General features: G+C 33.0%; 1 protein-coding gene across 1 annotated transcript; it reads left to right on the top strand.

Annotated features, from left to right (window-relative positions):
* Positions 1–287: 287 nt before the first annotated feature.
* On the top strand, positions 288–6,249 carry LOC128554514 (secretory immunoglobulin A-binding protein EsiB-like). Its single transcript, XM_053535786.1, has 5 exons — positions 288–596; positions 2,297–2,438; positions 3,209–3,254; positions 3,810–3,896; positions 5,051–6,249. The coding sequence occupies exons 1-5, from the start codon at positions 426–428 to the stop codon at positions 5,145–5,147; spliced, it is 543 nt and encodes a 180-aa protein (XP_053391761.1). The 5' UTR covers positions 288–425; the 3' UTR covers positions 5,148–6,249.
* The last annotated feature ends 15,057 nt before the right edge of the window (positions 6,250–21,306 follow it).

Genomic DNA, 21,306 nt, shown 5'->3' on the forward strand with positions numbered 1-21,306 from the left:
TCATCGTCATCATGTTGCTCTATTTCAATTTCATCGGAACTAGCATGATTTTCAAACTGTAGGTCTACTATTATAATATTGTTACATAGAATTATGAATAAAAGATTTTAAAATTAGAGCACTATATAGATTTATATGATAGCGCAGCCTTTACAGTAGATCATCTATACACTCAGCTCGATCTTTTATAGATAAGCTCGCAACACAAATGTTTGGTTATAATAGCATAACGTACATGTCATGCGTTATCTTATTTCAATACCTTGCGATTAGAACTTAACTTTTCGTTAAGGAAATCTGGACAGAATATCTGACATTGAGCACTGCAAAGCAAATAATTAAACGGGTACTTGCTGTTTCCTTGCCAACCAGTTGACAGCGTCTATCCACGTGGTGGCGCCAGACGCTGCAACTCTGTTTACAAAATGGCGGCTGCAATGGATACCGGAATTTCAACTGAGAGTGATACTTCTGGATTAAGACAGCGATACGTACCAGAGTCAAATTCCGAGTGGGACAGTGAACTTCCATATGGAGGAAAGGTTTTTCTAGCAAGAAAGAAAAGGCCTGATCCGCTACATGTGAGAGCTTTCGAGGTATTGAAATTTTCAGAATTGTTAATATTGTAGATCTACTGTACTGTAACTTTTATTTCAAATTTTAAAAGAATATGAGACTATAAAAGGAATGCTATAGATAAGCTTATGAGAATCATCTGTCAGCATAGTTATATATATACAACTTCTTGGAACAGTTTTTATCGATCTACTATTCAACCTGTAAAATCTCATCTATGCTCATCTATGGTTATGCTAATACATGAAAAAATCAAGGTTTGACTGACTGATAGAACACTTTAATTATCTAGAAGCTGAGTGACAGTGTGGTACTTTTTTTTAGTGATATGTGATACTATATGTTGAATTGCCGCCAATGATTTACATCCATGTCTATTTCAATGCTTGTATAAATGTAATGAATTATTGATGATCCCAGTCAATATCTGAAATAGTAGCCTAACGCTTTCCACTCTCTAGCTTATTGAATTCAATGAAGCAAATTTGGTGTCATTGATTTTTGGCTTTGTTTATCGATAAATCACCCGAATGATCTATTGGTAAACAATGTCAAATAGAATACTGAAACAAATTTTAAGTTACCTATAATTTATAGATCTATACGTTATTATTGCATTTACCGTGCAGCATAAAATGTAAATAAAAAGTTTGTTTTCAAGAACAACACGTTTGCCAGTATAAGCATTTATACTTAAAAATCTTCTAACACAATACTGTTTTTTTTTACCAATATTTTTTAAAATTGCGCAGTCAACATTTTACTTTTGTTTAAAATAATCTATTGGTAACGGTATGTCAGAATTACAAAAAGAAATATCGAATTGTGCAATCACACCATTAGGTCTATATTTGTTTGATCTGGAAAAAAAAAACAGTCGCAAAGTAAGTAACAATAAATAGTTGTAGATCTACATAATTTAGTAACCGTTCGTTCACAGTATTATGGTAATTAAATTGGTTATGTAAAACATTTGTTAAAAAAGAACATACGATATGTGATTTCAGTGTGAGCTTTTAAAATTTGATCAAAATAATTCGAAAGGAGGGACTAACTCGATCACTTAATTGAAGAATTCACAACTCGAAATGGGGTATTTTGTACGTCAGATATAAATAAAACATCATTTTTGCATGTTTCAATGCAAGAAAATATACCATAGGTTTGCATGATGAAATCGTCAGTTTCTTTGTTTAGACATTCATACCACTGACACAATAATTTTATATTAGTTTATACAGAATTTATTTTAGGTCGATTGTGAAGGAAATTCTACAACTTATATTAATCACTCTCGACACCTCATTCCTAATTTTATATTAGACGTATCATTCTAAACTTAAATGCATACTAAAATCTTTCTGTATCTCTGTGATTCCAATAGATTCAACACCTCATGTAAATTAGATATGAAACCAAAATCGTTTGTTCTGTTTGGCAACGTGTAATCTGTATTGTGTTGATGCGCCGTTGCCAGGGTATCCAGTCTGACAATTTCTTTTATTTTCTATCTGCAAGTTGATAATATCAGAAACTCAGTGAATGCCATTTAACACCAATTAGCGCAAAATTAGTCGGGAATCCTTAATGCATATAAATATTAGGTATGATTTGTTCTAACAAAACACGAATCATCAACGGGTTACCAGGCTAGGTGCGCCGTAAAACCCAATCAACATAAAATCTTTGTATATATGTTTGAATATTTTTTCTCTTTCAGGGGTTTGCGTTATGTGCCACAATTGCGTTCGCATTTTACGCTTACTTCTATTTTGATAATCTCCACTTCCATGTTACGCATGCGTATGCCCACCTTGGTTACGCTTCAGCCCAGCATCAGGTTGGACAACGATATCTCCATGGTATGTTATCTCTCACGTTTAATAGCTCATTTTTTTCTGTAATTCTGAAGGGTAGGTTTTAATATGCATGTATTGGTGCTATACACATATTCAAGAAGCAGGCTGTCTGTTTAGGAACATTTTAGACGGACTCTCTTTCTACTCTTTCTCCGGTCTGACCACTCTGTGTCTGTACTAGTAACGGATGAATGGGGCACTCTGAGTGGCTGCTGCTGTAAAGCATTTTTGAACGTGTTTCATTAAAATGGTACTAGAATCTATATGTGGATAATGATATTTTATTTCACTGCTCCCTGTATGATCTCCTTCCTTAGTGGATTATTTAAGACATATTATAAAAGCTATCTCACTCAGTGATTTGTCGTTGAATAAAATCATCGTTTGGAGTTCAGATGCGAAGATGCGAAGGAATTAGATCTATATCAAGAGGGTGCAGCCCCGAGTGATATAATAATAGAAATATACGCATCTAAAACGACAAACAATGATTTTATTCAAGAGCAAATGACTAAATGAGAAATATTATTTCGATTCTAACACATTACCATATCCTTGACGAAGTCCATCAAATATTTGCCTGTTTTTTTTTTTGTTTTTTGTTGTTGTTTTTTGTTTGTTTGTTGTTTTTTTTTCTGTAGTCAGAACAGTGAATTGTTGTGAAATAACACACAACTTTCAGCCTTCTTTGTTGGATAGGAATATGAGTCAGATCATGTTAGAATTTTCTTTCTTGATGTAAGTAATACACATACATTTGTTTCTTGTTTTAGGCAAAGGAGTTGAAAAACATGACCAGAAAGCCATGGAATGGTTTAGGTATGTAGTCTTACCCCGCTAAATTTCTATAATGAACTTGTCCATCTTTCAATTGGACAGTACCATGAACTGTTAAAAGGGGTGCGCACCAAAAAGATACTGATTAAATGGCGAACTGTGCAGGTCATGATCAGACTGCACGGACGTGCAGGCTGGTCATGATCTGCAGTGGTCGCGAAAGCTTAAGTGATCTGTATGCAGTATTATAAGCAACGACGGAAAGGTTGTAGAGACATCAAAATCGATATAACGAGGACCCTGGTGAGGTTCAAATTACGGCCTTGTTGCACATTTTTCTCACTCTGTGACAGATATGAGTAAAACAGTTACAACTTGCCTGCCACAGATTTTCATGCTAAGGTCATGTGTGACGTAACAAATGCTGACAAAGTGATTTCTTCTACGTTTAAATTAAGTTTTTACTTTTAATACATTTCTCAATTTTTCACGAAAAAATTCATGTTAATATGTAGAAACGACATGAGGGAAGCAAAGCTGTATCTTTTCATCGAAGATGTTTACGATGTACTGGTTCATTTTTTTTTTGTTTTACAGAAAAGCGTCGGATCAGGGCCACCCTCACGCGTCATACAACCTGGCTATCGGTCATCTTAAAGGCATGAAAACAGACCTAAAACACGGGTAACGAATTCCGTTTAAAATTTCCATCTGGTCTGGTATATGTATACATTTTGATATACTTTATAATATGTAAATTATATTGATAAATCATTTTCATTGACATAAATATCGAGTTCTGAAAGATTTGGGACCGGCCGAAATTGGAGTCAGAATTGCATTTACATAAAATTATTGTGTTGTGTCCTAATCGCAGAAACGAGTCGGCCAAAATCGACTTAAAACTACTGCATGATTGATTAAAAACTACAGATTTTTTTATGAAATACAACTATCTACATATTAAGTGGTCAATGGTTAAACTTATTCAGCCGAGGAAGTGACAAGTCGTTACACATATTTCCGAGGCTGAATGATTTTAGCCGATTTGTCTCTTAAAAGGTAGATATTTTAAAAGTTGTTTTAAAACAGGAAAATACGGTAACGTTGTTAAGCGTTTTTGTGCCATTTGAATTTATAATTTTGTTTACCGGGTGAAATTTTAAGTAAAATTATTCTAAGAACTCATTTTATTGATTTAAAGAATATATCAAACGGTTGTCCTAATCGTTATGCTTTTCTTCAAATATTTCACACAAAGGAATAGTACTACAGTATTCACTCGTTTCCCAGATAAATCCGGATTCACCCAGAAAAGTGGCATATTATCAGGGGTCAATAGTCACATAGGTTTGCAAACAGTCACATAACAACATTCATAAAAACGATATGTAATAAATTTTGCCTTTGGCTGGTAAGCCAGTAATGGACTGTTGTGGCAAATTTGGGTAAAAAAATCCCAATAATAAAATTTGTTCAAACTTTATATATGAACACAGTGTCATGTTAGAAACAGAATTATGAAAAAAATGAAGGTCATCATGATTTTTCAAGAGTTATCTGCCCTTGAATATGCAAATTTGAAGAAAACTCCAGTTTTAAGGGCAGATAACTCCTAAACAAGCACGGTGGCCTATGACTGATTTTGCATTTTTCTGTTTCTAACATGAAACTGCGTCACATACAAAGTTTGAACAAGTTCTATTATTGTGAAATTTTTGCCTCATCTCTCATACAAGAAACTGCAGCAAGTTTCTTTTATACTATTCGGACCGGGAATGTAAGGTAATGATGTATGAATTCAATGGCTTAAATTAATCCCGCTCCATTTATTTCAGAGAAGCTCATCAGTTGATTCACCATGCAGCTTCCAAAGGTGTGAAACAAGCACATAAAGTCCTGGAGAACGTGTGTTCGCGTGGAGGATGCAACTAATGAAGAGAAATAATAAACTTTGTCATATATCTCAACGAATAATTATGTTTGCAATTACAGCATTTTATTATTGTTCAAATCTCTTTTTAAAGACAAAGTTATGTTAATATACGGAAATGATAAGTTGATCATATTACAGATTTTACCATTTTGTCCACCGCACATGCTTCTGATATTCAGCAGTGTAAATTCAACTGTTATGATGGAAATATTTACCAAAAATATGGTCATATTATGATATTCCAATTGAACATTATGTAATATTTAAGAATGACATTTTTTGATGGCAGTTTCAGGATAAAAAAGAATGGTCCATACCATATAGACTAGCGAAAAATAGAAAAAAACACTGTAAAAATGTTAGTCATCAGGATGTTAATAAGCATAAAGTGGCATCAATTCATATAGTTAATGTTACGTTTCGTCAAATGAATATTAGAAGTCATTAGAAGTTATAACATATCAGTTCATTGACATATTACTAACAGCAACAGTGATAGACTGTACATGTATATATCATTATATTTTAATTTATGGCTGCATAACGAACCAGTGGTAGTGCTTTTTTCTTGATTTTAAAATTGCTGTCATATTGTTAATTCTGTTGCAAGATAGCCCGTTATAGCAACTGTTGATAATTGTTTTGACAGACCTTACAATTTTTAGTTGTTTTTTTTATTTAATCACAATACACGCAAACGGCCTATGGAATTTCTTTTGATGATCTCATGAAAGCTATATTATTACGATAATAAAACAAGTTTTTCTTAAATTTTACCCGTTTTAGAGCAACATTTGAACAATATCTTTGTAAAAACAAAGCATACTCCTCTGGTCGGCGTTCATTAATTCGACTCTGATGCTGATCGGCGTTTGTCCGCCGTCTTTGACTTGTAGTTCTGAAAAACTTACAAAGAAAGTAAAAAATGGACTTCACATATTTGAATTTATTACTGAGGAAAACTAGAAATGAGCTTTTGCAAGTGTTTTTTGAAATTAACATATTTTGTTTTGAATATTCCGTCCAAATGTTAGTTTTTATGCAAACACAAGCTGCTGATTTCACAGAGATACTAATATGCTATCCCTCTTACGATATTTTTGTTTGTTAAGTGACTGTTATTTTATTTTCATAAATTAGTTTTCTTAATAAAGATTTTAATTTCATGTATTTTGCTTCTTATTATAATTTCTAATGTTACATTACTTCGAAAATAGATCATTGTGTACTCTACAGAGAGCCAGTGAAGATTTGTATGACTACCGTAACAACTTTCATAGTTCAAATCTAGTTGCAGCAGTTGAATTCCTTCATTATCGAGTTATTACCAATTCGTGTAGCCATAGCGGCATGTTTGAAATAAACTCGCTTCTTTCATTCCAATGCTTCTTCAGAATACTAGTACTAGTATCTCGGACGGACGGACGGACAAACTGGCGACCATATGCTTCCCCTTCTGTCCAGCAGGTTTTGATTTACACCTGACAACATGTAGTCGGAAAACTCACATTTACTACCTATATAAAGAAATAGGACATTCTTTTCAAGTTGATGACTTCATCAAGTTGCTGGAACACTGATAGAAACCGTCCGACAAACTTTATAGGAAACCAGGAACTTGAATCTTGGCATTCCAACAGCAATAAGACCTTTAATTAATAGGATCTGTAAAGGTGCTGGCGACATGTTCTTTTCTTTCTGGACAAAGCAGCACTTTCTGCAGAATTTTGTACACACAAAAGAACGATTGGCATTGATGTCTGCGTCCGATCCTCTATATAAAACTAGTCTCTTTAATAGATATAATGACTTTAACATAATTTGGACGCTACGTTCTCTAATAATATCTCAACCAAATGTGTTATGTTAATCAGCTTAAACAAGTTTAGTTCTGTCCGTCCGTCCGTCCAGAAGCATCTAAGTCAGTATCTCCGACTCAAGGGAAAAGAATTTCATATTAATAATCTAAAACAATGGAAGAATGAAAGTAGAGGAAATGTTGGGCTTAAGAACCATAACTATCCTGAATATTAAGCATTTAAGCCTGTCTGAAGATGATAATCTAAATTCATACACTTCAACTAATTTAGTAGTCTTTGATGCATTAGAATATGATGGCAAAAAGAAGAATACACCTTTGGGGATCTGTATTAACAAGAGGGACTATAGATAATTTCAATAACAGATTTTATGTCAAAGAAAAACAAGCGATCTTTTCTTATTCATTTTTTTTCTCAAAAATCAACAGCAAAATAAAATGTATGCAATTAACTATTTAAAACTATTTAAAACTATTTCTTGTTTTACTCCTCCTCTAGTTCATACTCTTCAACATCAAATGCATTATTTTCGTCTTCATCGTCATCTGCAACCTTTGGAAACTCGATCATTTCACACTCTTCATCTTTTCCGAAAGCCATACCAATAAGAGGAGAAAACCTTGGGTCTTTGTCCTCTTCAATCCTAATCTCCGGCACAAATCGCCCCAACCAATCGAGTATATTTTTGTTGATTATTTTAGCTCGGATACCTTCGTATGCTAGACTTTCCTTCTCCATATGGTTCAAAAGTGGAGGACGAAACTATTCCTAACAATGTCTAGTATCAAATCGTCATGGAGAACATACACCTCTCCTGGGGATCGAACTCATGACCTTGCGATCCTTAGATCAGCGCTCTTCTTATTGAGCTATTGGTTGTATACATGACCGTAAAGTGATATTAACTGTTGATATAAGAATGTTTATATATTTACATGTAATTCATTTTCAGTCGTAGTCTTCTTCCTCAAAACATACCGTATTTCCCTTTCGCACACATTTCTCAAAAAGTGTACAAACGAAAAATATTTAAATAGTCTTTTTATAGTCAGTGCAAAGCTTAAGTTCAAATTTTGTTGCTGCCTGATGTGCAAGAAATGTATTTGCAGTATCATTTTATAATCATACGATCAACAACTTTTTTAACTCCAAACCTGGCTTTTGTTTTTATCTCTGCCACAGATTTGAATGCAAATTGGACACATTGTTTAATGACCAGTTCTGTTAGATAAACATAACAGTGATAGCCATTGTAAGTACATTTGTTGAGCCATGATAGTTCAAATAAGGTGACCCAAAAATAAAAAGTCACAACTTGGTGCTGGTCTCTATGCGGCAAGTACTGCCATCTGCGGGATTAAACAATTTTGCGGCAGATATTTCAGTCTCCAAGAGATTATGAATATGATCTTGTCCTGACATAGGATACTATTCTGAAGTGTGCATTTAAAGAATATCACATTTGTTTTGAGAAATATGCGCAAGTTTTGCGCTACATATGCGGTGCAATATCATTCCGCAAAAGTTTGAGTGCATATTTCTCGATGCAAAGCTTATCATCATTGTGTTGCATATTAATTTTTAGCTCCACTATTTGGAGAATAGGAGTGCTATTCTACACGCCACGGTGTCGGCGTGAGCTTTCTTGGTTAAAGGTTTTCGGAAACATTTGTTTTTCTTTGTTTCTATTGCTTATATCTTATCATATCCCATTATACCCAATGTCAAGGTCACCAGGTGTTATACTTATGTTATTTTTAAGGTTAAAGTTTTTCGACAACCTCTGTATTTCTGTCATATCTTTATTAATATTTCTTATGTCTTACTGTAAGTTCACATAAACCTTATCTAGCCTACAAACAAAGTATGTGCAGGGCTGGGCCCATTATACCCAAAGTCAAGCTCACCAAGTTGTTATACTTGGAATTATTATCATATTTAACTTTCTCGAAAGCTTCGTTTAAAGACGTATCTTTGCTACTTTAAAAAATACTTTTGCTTATTTGGCTGAGAAAATTTGATAATCATTGAGGTAACTGTACTTCTTGATTCCACGTCAACCATTAATGTGGTGTCAATAATGACGTCACAAACCTGATATAAAATTACCATGTTCATACTTAAATACTGACGGATGTTTCATTTCAACTAAACATAGTTGAACATTCAGTTTGCATTGTATAATAATTTAAATTTCACCAAATTCATAGGATCAAAATGCACTGCTGTGATTTGGAATTTACTAATTATGTGACTTTTAATTTAAGGGTTACCTTATTGTTACCCTCACGATTAAATTAATTTTATCCAGGCTATGATCGTTGTTATGTTTCGTTGCAAACATTGTGTAAAATTTTCATTCAAATCTGTCAAAATTTGACAGAGATAAAAGGAAAAACAGGTATTGAGTAAGAAGAGTTGTTGAGTATTTTATTAATATACGCACCATTTTGCTATCTTTAATATGTCAGAAGTACGTTTCCTAAAGTTCAGATTTGACCTTTGATATATCCGTGACCTTGAAATGACATTCAAATAACCCTTGGATACGACAGTACCAAAAATATTGCTGCGGTTGATCCACATATAAAAATTACAAAACGTTCAAGTATATGCATGCCACTTTTCCCAGGTATATATATTTCTATATAATATGTATCATATATTATATATAATGTTTTATATTATTTTCAGTTTTATTATCAAAATAGTAAAGAGCGTAGAGACACAATATTTAAACCAATCTGGGTGGTTATATGAAAACAAAACGAGTGCACAGTGGCATTAGCCGCATAGTTAATTTGTAAATGCACTCATTTGACCTTTGACCCCAATATACTGTAATAAGGAACCCTAGAAGGCGACAGCCCCTTTTAAATTTCATGTTTGGTTCTAAGGACCACTTTTATATTAATATCCGAGCATTAACAAAAATGCCACCAGAAGTCACATTTTCTTAAGATATTGGCAGACTATTAATGAAAAAAAGAAAAAGAAAAAACTTAGTCAGGCAAAAGGTAAGAGCTCTTAGAGATGAAATAATGAGAGAAAAAAATATAAAAAGGCTGCCAACCGAGAAATGTATTATAGTGAAATTTATAAACCAATTACAGAAGGAATAGAAAGTCAAAAAGAAAAATTATCGAGACAGTTAAAACCTTTACCTGCAATAAAACAACAATTAGAGTCACTCGGTGACGAAATAAAAGACATACAAACATATCAAGGTTTACCACAGCTATTCCAAGAACCGCAACCAATTACAGGGTCTCCTGGAGAAGTTGAAGAACTGTTGAGGGAATTTAGAAAATACAAGGAAGGGAAAATTAAAGAAATAAGCAAAGAACCTACAGAAGAAGTAGAAAAAACAATGGAAGATTATGAAAAAGAATTAACTTTAAAAGAGAAGATAATGACTACAGTACATTTAGATGCTGATTTGGATAATGATGTTTTAGAAGAATATGAATATTACAAACCGTCTGAAATGTTTGACATTTTTACTGCAGATAAATCTGATCCTGATAAAATAAATAAAAAGATACTTCAAAAAACAATAGGCGATGTTACTAAGAATATCGCAAGTTTAAATGGTCCGATAAACAGCAAAGCAAGGTCAAAAGATCCTAATAAAGAAAAAGAATCAAAACAATTAAAATATAAACGAGACGAACTGATAAAGTACAAAGGTCGGTTGCAAGGTTTTCTTGATATGGCTCCTACATATGGACAAGGAATAAAACATCACAATCCATATAATGTTTCACCAAATGGACAATATGGTAATTTATTGATTGATCTTAATAAACTTTATGGTCAAAATAAATTAGTAGCTAGAAATAACAACACAGGAAAAGAAGTTATTAACGTTAAGGTAGATAATGATTTAATTGATTTGATTAATAAAAGATATAACAATAATAAAAAACATTCAATACTTTCTAGAAAAATATTTAAAGAATGAACAGAAAAATCAGGATTACCTATCAATAAAAGATCCATGAAAGTAATTAGGGTACAAGGTTATGACGTTTGTGCGTGCGATCCAGAAGAATTGGTTAATGACTTAGAGCTTATTTGTGGTTCAATTGATGCCGGAAATAATAATGAAGAACTAAAAAATGAAGGTATTAGCATAATTGATGAACTAATATATTAGCGACGAATACGACAATAAAAGAATTCGTTACAATAATGGTAAAGAATAGAAAGATATCATATTTACAAATGGTTCTTACAGTTATACGGACATCAATAATTATATCAAAGAAACATTAATAAGTAATAATGATTTTGAATTTGATAAATCAGACATTGCCCCAATAAGTTTGGAATTTGATTTAAGTAGTTTTAAAATCCTAATTTCAATTCATGATAATTTTATGTTGGATTTGAGAATGTCAAATTTTCATACATTGCTCGGTTTTGAGAAAAAAGCTTTAAACAAAACCGAATGGGGAACTATGACACCAAATATAACTAACTCTATGGATACAATTTACATTCATTGTGATCTTATTGATAATTCACTTGTCGATGGTAATTTTCGCAATATTCTCTATGCTTTAAGTACTGCAGTTTTAACAAGAGCTTATCCATTTACAAAAGAGCTACCCAGAGTTGGATATTCTGAAATTAATGAAAATGTTATAAATTCAATAAGAATATATATTACAGATGTATTTGGTAGAATAATCAATTGTAACGGAGCTGAAACAAGTTTTACATTAATTTTAAAACAAATATAAATATATAATGTACAAGAAAGTTTATGACAAAAATCAAGGAATATTTATCTTTGTTGATGCTTGGACAGGAGCTTTAGCTCCCTATGAGTTTTACGCTCAGACAGGAGTTTTAGCTCAAAATGGTTCGGGAATCTTTGACACTTTAACAAAATTGGTTTCGTCTTCTATTGGGAAAAGAGTCTTGGAAACTGCAGGGAAAACGGTGGCTGAAAGCCCCCGGAGGCTGTTGTCTACCGCTCTCGGAAGTGAAACAAAAAAGATTGGAATGGAAGTCGGGAATTTAGCTGCTGACAAAATAGTAAATGTATTTAAAAAACCTGTTGTATCAAAAGAAAAACCTGTTGGTAATTTAATTGCTAATGAATTACAAAAAATAAATAAAGATTCAAATAATGATGATATTAATATAAGAATAAATAAATTATTGTCAGGTTCAGGAGCCTTAGCTCCTTATGGGCTTAATGCCCGTTCTGTAAGGCGTAAACGTATTAACAGATTAATTCATAAAAAATAAAAAAATATATATGATAAAGATACGAACTAACTCCTATTCAATTAGATACAGCTTTAATATCCGTCTTGGAAAATAATGTTAAACAACAAAAAAGTGTGTATCACTTTACAATTAATGATAGAAGTTCATATTTTGATTGGTTTAATGGTTATTTTGAAGTAAGTTTTAAAGTTAATAAACTTGCTAATGGTAATAATTATGGTGATGGAGATCAAATCGCTTTAATTAATAATGCAGCTTCAACAGTTGATCAGCTAATAGTTAAACAAAATGGAAAAATTGTCTATGATTGTAATAATTTATACAAGGTAATAAATGTAAATAATTTAGTTGAACTATCTAAGGATTATGCAGAATCAACTGGAACAAATGAATTTATTTATTTAGATACTAGCGCTAGTGCTGAAAGCAGGGATGGCTAAGCTGGATATAATAAAGGTTTCGATATTAGAAATGGATTAATCCAAGGTGGCAATGAGATAAATGCTAAACTTCCGTTAAATAATTATTCATTTTTTTTCAGGGTTTGGAACAGAATATGCAATCTCAAAGCCAAATCCAAATAACACTCCAATTAACAAATGATGATGAATTAATTTACAGAGTTAATGCTGCTGATGCAGGTAGGGTAATTGTAACTAAATTAATTTTGTGAGTTCCGCGTTTAATTTTTAATGATTATGGAATTAATTTAATTTCTGAAAGATATACGAAAGCAATGTGTAAATACCTCCGAGAAATGATAACACAGTCGGCAGATACACAACAGAGTAATATAACTTTTAGAATAACAGCTGGTGTAACAAAACCCGAACATGTATTTGTTTATTTACAACGACCTGATAAGAGTAATTCACAAGAGCATAACCCACATTTATTAGATGCATTTAAAGTTAATGCAGCAAATAATAACTGCAGGCTGGAATCTTGCCGTCTTGAAGTTGGTAATGGTGTTTTTTATCCCGAGACGGAATATACAAGTATATCGAGAATTTATGATGACGTTCTTAATTATTTTCATAAACAAATTAATGAAACTACTGGAAGTCTCTTAAATGTTGAAAATTTTGAAAGTTTGTTTAGATTTGTTCATTTTAAGAATTAAAAAAAGAAGGAATTGCAGAAGATCCTAAGCATATTACAAAAACAGCTAAATTAAATATTCCAGCAGCTAATATCCATGTTTACGCAATTGTATTGTATAAAGAAACAGTTGAAATAAATACTATTGGAAATGAACTTATTGTTTAAATAAAATATATATAAAATATATAATGGCATCAAATTATATTGAATATAAAGTAAATTTAACAGATGGACAGAAGAAAAATTTGTCAAGAGCTTATAATAATAAAACTCTATATAATTTTAGATTGAAATATGAATATTTGCGTGGAAACTTTCCTTTACTTTAAACAAAAAAAAACCAGATTAATCAAATCGAAAAGTCTATTAGGAATAAGAAGGATTAGAAATTACAGTTTAAAAAAAAAAAATATAAAAGAAATGGCTAGTCAAGGTCAAAATGTAGGATTTTAAGGAGCTCTGGCTGGTTTGTTAGGTCGAACAGTACTTCCGGTAGCTGCAAAAATAGCTCCAAAAATATTAGCGCCATAAGGTGTCGGTACTTTGTTCAAACTTGCAAGTACTGGTGTCAGTAAATTACTTGGAAATGGTATTTTCTCGGTGGCTAATAATAAGAGAAACATGACATCGCCATATCTTACACCTAATCAAAGAAAACAATTAAGGGGAACTGGTGTAATAAAACTAAGTCAAAAACAAAAAGAAGACAGTGGGTTCTTAAGGTATGCTGGCTGCAAGTCTCGGAATGCCTTTGATTACATCCCTGTTAAGTGGAAAAGGTAAACAGATTGATTCCCAACGAAGACCTTATAGACGCATTCCTTTTGTACCGGTAAAAAAAGTAAAATTCAGAAATAAACCTATTTCTAACTTTGAAATTGAACAATGGGTAAGACAAATTGGTATTAAAAATTTTAAGAGTCTTTTTAGCAGAAATAATTTACCAAAAACAAAGCTAAAAAGGGAATGCGGAATTATAAATTTGGAAGACTCTGTTAGACCCGGAACACATTGGGTATGTTATGTAAATGAAATATATTTTGCTCATTCGGTTTACCACCACCAAAAGAAGTAATTAGTTATATCCTGGATGTAAAATGCAATAACATACAATATCAAGACAAAACAAGTGTATTGTGTGGTTACTATTGTCTATTTTTCATTAAAATGTTACAAGATGGTAGAACAATTTATGATTTAGGGGCCTCCGTGACCGAGTGGTTAAGGTCGCTGACTTCAAATCACTTGCCCCTCACCGATGTGGGTTCAAGCCTCACTCAAGGCGTTGAAATCTTCATGTGAGGAAGCCATCCAGCTGGCTTACGGAAGGTCGGTGGTTCTACCCAGGTGCCCGCTCGTGATGAAATAATGCACGGAGGTGCACCTCGGTTCTTCCTCCACCATTAAAGCTGGAAAGTCGCCATATGACCTATCATGTGTCGGTGCGACGTTAAATCCAACAAAAAAATGATTTTTTTTTTTTTTTTTTTTTTTGTATAAAATACTGAGAGTTAAAAATCAAAATGCAAATGAACAAATAATTATTTCCTATTTCACATCAAAATTATAAATACATTTAAAATATTTAAAACCAATTACCTGGTTTAAAAATGAGCGTTTACACTGTAAACGTTACTAAAAATAAACATGAACATAGTACACGAAAGTGACGTGTTTAAAACATATAAAACCGAACTTTGTCAAACTAGAGGTTTTCACAGTAATTTGTTAAAACCTGTGTTTTTTTTAATTTGCCAGCAGTGGTCAGTTTAGGTTAAGGGCTAGGGTCAAAATGAGGTCAAAAAGTGGCTTAGAAGCGCTGTATATATAACTACTCGTATCATTTGCTCTTCTACCATTTTGTATAGCTGACGGTACATGGAGACGAAAAGTTCCGCCAACTTGTCGGATGCCCAATCAGCGGGATCTGGATACTCGTGACATTTAAAAGGAAAACAACCTTCAAGTAAAATGATTTTAGCACTGGTGTTGCATTCCTCTCTGTAGGAGCTAGGTAACACATTCTATAAAACTTCATCAGTAACAAACATATCTTGACGCAAAGCCCGGTAGTTTTGATGTCTGCGTCCAAATCCTGTAAGTGTATGGTCTCCGCCAAAGAAAACGAAATACGCCACAGTGTCGTTTCTTCACCTTCATTCAATGGATATGGTGCCTTTGAAACAAGCTGAAATCCAGATGCTCTTATTTTTCAACCAATTTAGAATTTGGTCAGGATGATTTGCCTTGAAGCCAAGTGGCGGTTGCCAAAGGCGGCAATCCCTTACTGCTTACTGCTGCAACCAGGTCGATATCTATAATATCTGTCGTGCTGTATGCAACCGTAACCGTAGTGGCTTTTGTTCCGATGCCCGTCAGACGTACTACCGGGGTAATACTAGTACCATCTTCTGATACAGTAAGATTATTTCGCAAGTCAGACTTCAAAGCTTCTTCCAAGTAAGGGTAAAACAAAGATGGCATTTTCCTTGACATCATACTCCTTCGCTTGTTGTGCAGTCTTTCCATTTCTCCAAACTGCTACAAGAAAGTCGGTATTTTGCATAACCTGGTAGTTCTTCTCTTAAAGTCCCATCAATGTCTATCATAAACAAAAGATCTGCTTCGTTTGCAGAAACTGATACTCCGGCAGAGCAGCTACCGACGGCATGTACCGTACCACTGAATCGAGTATCTTTCGTTTTAACAAAATCTAATACATCCGTACAGAGAAAGTTTTCGACGAGTGCTCTATATTTGACACGTCTCTTACTCATGGAATAATTACCATATTCGTCTCCTCCTAATGTTTGTTTACCTACTCTGTAAACATGCATATTGTGCAAAAGATCGTTCAGCCTCTCATATTTGATTTTTTCCAATTCCAAATGATCTGAAAAATATCATATACTTACATCGTAAAAAGTGGTGTGAAAGTCAATTCATTATGTAATGTGTGATAAATTTGTTGGCTCATTACCAAAATAAAAAAACTGGAAATATCAATATATATATAAATTAGATACATGGACTGAGTTTTAAAGATGAATAGTTATATAAGTGATTTTGTAAAGAACACATATTTATTATTTATAATATCATATTCACCCCTACTATAAATCAGCTTTGATGTTGTCATACTGTGCTTAACGTGTTGTTGATATTCGGCAGTTTTTGAACCTATGGATGATATATCATTCATTTAATTGATAGCAAGTACACTTTGAAAATATCTTTATCATATTTCTACGGTTTCCACAAGTTACAGGTTATGAAATTGCCTTTTACCTTGGAATAAACTAACATACCGTCCATCCATTAATCAGAGGCCCGGCAGTGTCCGGGGAGCGACGGTGGACCTCTTATATGTGAACAGAAAACTACCACTAGGTCTTAGGACTTAGGTCATATCACGCTTAGATTCAGCTTGTGTTCTAATAATAATCATGTCAAAACTGTAGCTGGACGACAGACAGGATGTTTTGATTTTATAGTAATCCCTAACAACTTAATACATTTATAACGTACATGTATACAGGGTACCGTCATATTGTATTTACATTTAAGGCCCAATCTAAAATATGTAATTAGACTTATGTATTCAAAGATATATGAAATGGGGATATGACCTCATAATACTCATATTTACCCTCATATGTGTGTATTATGATGCAACTATAAAATACTCATATTTACTCTCATATATGTGTATTATGATGCAACTATAAAATACTCATATTTACTCTCATATATGTGTATAATGATGCAACTCTAAAATACTCATATTTACTCTCATATATGTGTATTATGACGTAACTATGAAATACTCATATTTACCCTCATATATGTGTATTATGACGTAACTATAAAATACATAGTTTAACCCCTTTTTATGCTCAAGTATGTGTATATTGACGTTATCCTAGAATAGTATTATTATCTGTGCAAACGTCTGGTATGAGCCATAGAGATGCTTTAAAGGAGCTCCTTATTGAATGTATAGTGATGTTTTAATGTGCTCTGTACAGGCTCATAGCCAATGTTGTAATATGTCGTTTATTAATTAAAACTCATAGAGCAACACTATATTGTTTTTTATACTTTTATTTCTACGAAAGCTAGGCAACTTCTAAAAGGTATCAAAGAGGCTAAACAACATGCAGGCTGTGTAACATGATATAGCTCCTACGTCACAAGTATATGTGAATACTACATTCGGTCTATTCTTTGGTAAATTGAAAATCAATTTCTTTATTATAACCAATCAGTTCAAATCATTTTAATTTTTTCTAATTTTCAAAGTAACGGTTTTTCTGATCTATTGAAATTTCTGATGTTCCGTCTATTCTTTGGAAATAAATGTAAAATCTAGTATCAAAACATTTATCATAACTCACAATTCACCAATGAAGTGATGCTTGGAGGGAGTTCGTCTATATGTAATTTCAGAAAACATGTTGGCAAAATATTGAGCTCTGAAGATGCGGTATTCAATTCACAATGAGTTTTAAGTCACCTACTGGGTTAAAACCAGTTTCGGGGACTATGCGAATGCGCTTTTCCGTTCATCATTCTGTCATTCCGTCCGTCCGTCTGCAATTTCATGTCCGGTCCACAATATGAGATGACGTGTCATGCGCAAAACCCGGACCACTGGCTCAAAGATCAAGGTTACATACGGAGGTCAAAAGTCAACATGTTCTTTTTTGTCTTGTCCAGTCCATAACTCTGTCATGTTATCCATGAAGGGATTCTAATATTACTTGGCACAAATGTACAACATAATATAGAGACTTACCACAAGCCTTCTTTACACAAGGAAAACAATCTGTTTATATAGGAAAATTGTTGAGTGAACACCGTTTGTTAATCCTAATCCTGTCCGTGTTATATCAGTGCAAAGGAAAAGTAACCTATCTATGTTAAATGTTATGCATGATAAAACAGTCATGCATCTAACAGTCCTGAAATTGATTTCTTCGATTTTCTCATATTTCTATTTTTCCCATACTTTGACGCATATATATGGGTAGATGAGACTGTTCTCTTTCAAGCAGTAGCCTTTTCAATATATTTCAACTTGTGAAATTCTGAGGGTTTTGACTTTTTCAAAAAAATTGTCTGTTCTCAAATTCACCTCAGAAAATGTTCCACTTTCCCAAGTGCATTAACTTATTTGATCTTTACACAGTTTTCTATTCAGACTGCTAAATCATGTGGCAATTATGCGCGCTTTTTCCCTGCTTAGAGGTAAAAAGTGCATAGTTTGCATGAGGTTCTAGGTCAATGGCCACCAAAGCTTACCATAAAGTCTTAGCGGAGTTGTCTCCATTTTTTCCAAATATTTCGCCCGGGATCATTTTGTTTCAGCTCAAATAACACTTTTTCAGAAAATGATATTTTAATATTTTTTTTCATTCCTTGTACTTTGATGCAGTTAACTACACATATGTCTAAAATAGATAGCTCCTACTTGAAGTTTGTATCTTTAGTTACACTGCCTACATAATAAGATAATGTTTCATGCACAACTTTCAGGTCAATGTAAAAGTTGGCAGTCAAATGTTAACAGGGAATAACCGGGTCTGTTTCGTGTTCTGTCCATAGCTCTGTCATCAATAAAAGGAATAACAATATTACTTGACATAAACGTTCCCCATGATGAGTCACCGTTTCATGCACAAAATCCGGACCCCGATGTCAAAGATCAATATCACACTTGGAGATCAAAGGTCAATAGGATTTTTTTCCTGTCCAGTCTATAACATTGTCCTGCAAAACAAGATTTAAATATCAGTTAGCACAAGTATTTCCCTGGATGAAACAACCTGTCATGCGCTAAACCAGGGCCCTTAGCTGAAAGGTTAAGGTCACACTTGGTAGTCAAAGGCTAAAAGGGCTTTTTTTCCTGTCGAACCTGAAACTCAACCATCCTTAAAGGGATTTAGATATTTTTTGGCTTGCATGTTCACCACCATGGGACTGATTGTCATGCGCAAGAACCAGGTCCCTAGGTCTAATGTCAAGGTCACACTTAAAGGTCAAAGTTCAAAGTCAAGAATGACTTAGTCCAGAACATTTCTTCTTAATGCATGGAGTGATTTTGACGTAACTTGGCACAATTATTAATGACCATATGCATACTTGTTTTTAGAATTACTTCCCTTAAATTTTACTGTAACTTCCCATTAACATTGTTCAGCATGCAAACAAAGTATGTGCAGGAGCTGGGCACAAGGTCAAGGTCACCAAGTTGTTATACTTTGAAATAGTTTCATGTTAAATTTTTCAAAAGCTTCGTTTATAGACATATCTTTAATAATCTAAAAGATAATGATTTGAAATTAAAAATGTTTCTTTACAATCATACTTGATGCAATACTATGGTTATAATCTCCATAACTCTTATTTTATTTTTGACAGAATTATGCCCCTTTCATACCTCAAGTGTTTTTGTAATTTTCGCTTTCGGGATATTACTTAAGGAGGTAGGTTACCTTCATATTTATATGTGCGCATGTCCAACCGGAAGCTAACGTGACGATTTACGACGACGTTTACGACAAATTAAATGTGTTTGTATATTCATTTTCCTGAAAACAAATCTTGAACCTGCCTCCGATCTTATGTTTAATGGTTTAATAATGCAGAAATAATGAATGAATTGCCGCAGAAACGCTTCAAAACATTGTTGCCTTAAAATGACGTCATTGACGTCATGACGTTACGTGTCAGTTACCGCGCAAAATTAATAGCTTTTATTTTGAAAGTGCGTTATTCTGTGCTTTTTCTTTATTTGAACTATTTTTAAACAGCCATTATTTGCTGAAATACTTTTTATTAGTCTTTTACTCTGAAAAATGATCAATATTTTGCTTCTTTTATGTAATTATATTGAAATGTTAAGCGGAATGTAAGAAAATGGATGATGGTAACTGATGTGATTGGGAATGTAGTTGGCTGAAAGGTAACTTATTACGGTCATTTACAAATAAAAATTGGGCAGTTTGATTTGTTATACCTATTTCCCAGTTTCCATTGATAATTTGTTACTTAAATACTAAAACTAAGCTCTAAAATTGTTCAAATTTCAGTATAAAATTGTGGTGTCTTGAATTAAATTGATGTTACCATGGAAACGAAGCCCGTGACCTATATGTCTAATTGTAAAATTCAAAAGCGTTGACACTGGTCTATTTAAGGAACACAGCTTCGGCTTTTTATTTTCATTTCAACAATATCCATGAGAATAATAGCAGCATGCAGAACGATTTTTCAATAAAATATCAGACGACGGGCACTGCTGTAAGTATTTTAAGCTGTGAAATTTGTTGAATTAACTGCAATTCATATGAAAATATTACTAACGTTAGAAATAAAATGTTTTAAAGCTACATTAACAAGAAAGATAAGTTTAAATAATAGTTTTTTATAAGAAATTATGATAAAAAGCAACATATAAGCTATTTTAAACATCTCTGTTGCCATGGTTACTCTAAACTTTAAGAAAAACATAGTACTATGTAAAGTTCTTGGTATTTTGCTAATCATATTACCCAAAAATTCCTTGTTGGCCAATAACAGAAATGCACTGAAGCCGTCGAAAAACCCGTTTTCAAACATAATTGTTGAAAACTGAAAGAAAATGCGTTACCATGGAAACACGAGCCCCGCGACATATACATTTTAAGCTTTTATTAGAAAGCTAATGCGCATACTAGTAAAACTATTAATTATGCAGACTAATACGGATAACAATGAAACCAAAATACACTGAAAAGTGTTAAATATCCGTATTTTCCTTCTTCTTTCTATATAAAATACCCTAAGAGGGTCATGTACTTCAAACCTGGATAAAAATTGTACTTGAAGGGACAGAGATAAACGGAACTGAGATTGTAGCAGTTAAAACATTAAATTACACGAAATACAAAAAATCACTGCGGTTCAACTAATCTGAATTTACCCTGGTAACAAGGTAACCTACCTC

This window comes from Mercenaria mercenaria, unplaced genomic scaffold (assembly GCF_021730395.1).
Source record: "Mercenaria mercenaria strain notata unplaced genomic scaffold, MADL_Memer_1 contig_5089, whole genome shotgun sequence".
In the NCBI taxonomy this organism is placed as follows: Eukaryota; Metazoa; Mollusca; class Bivalvia; order Venerida; family Veneridae; genus Mercenaria; species Mercenaria mercenaria.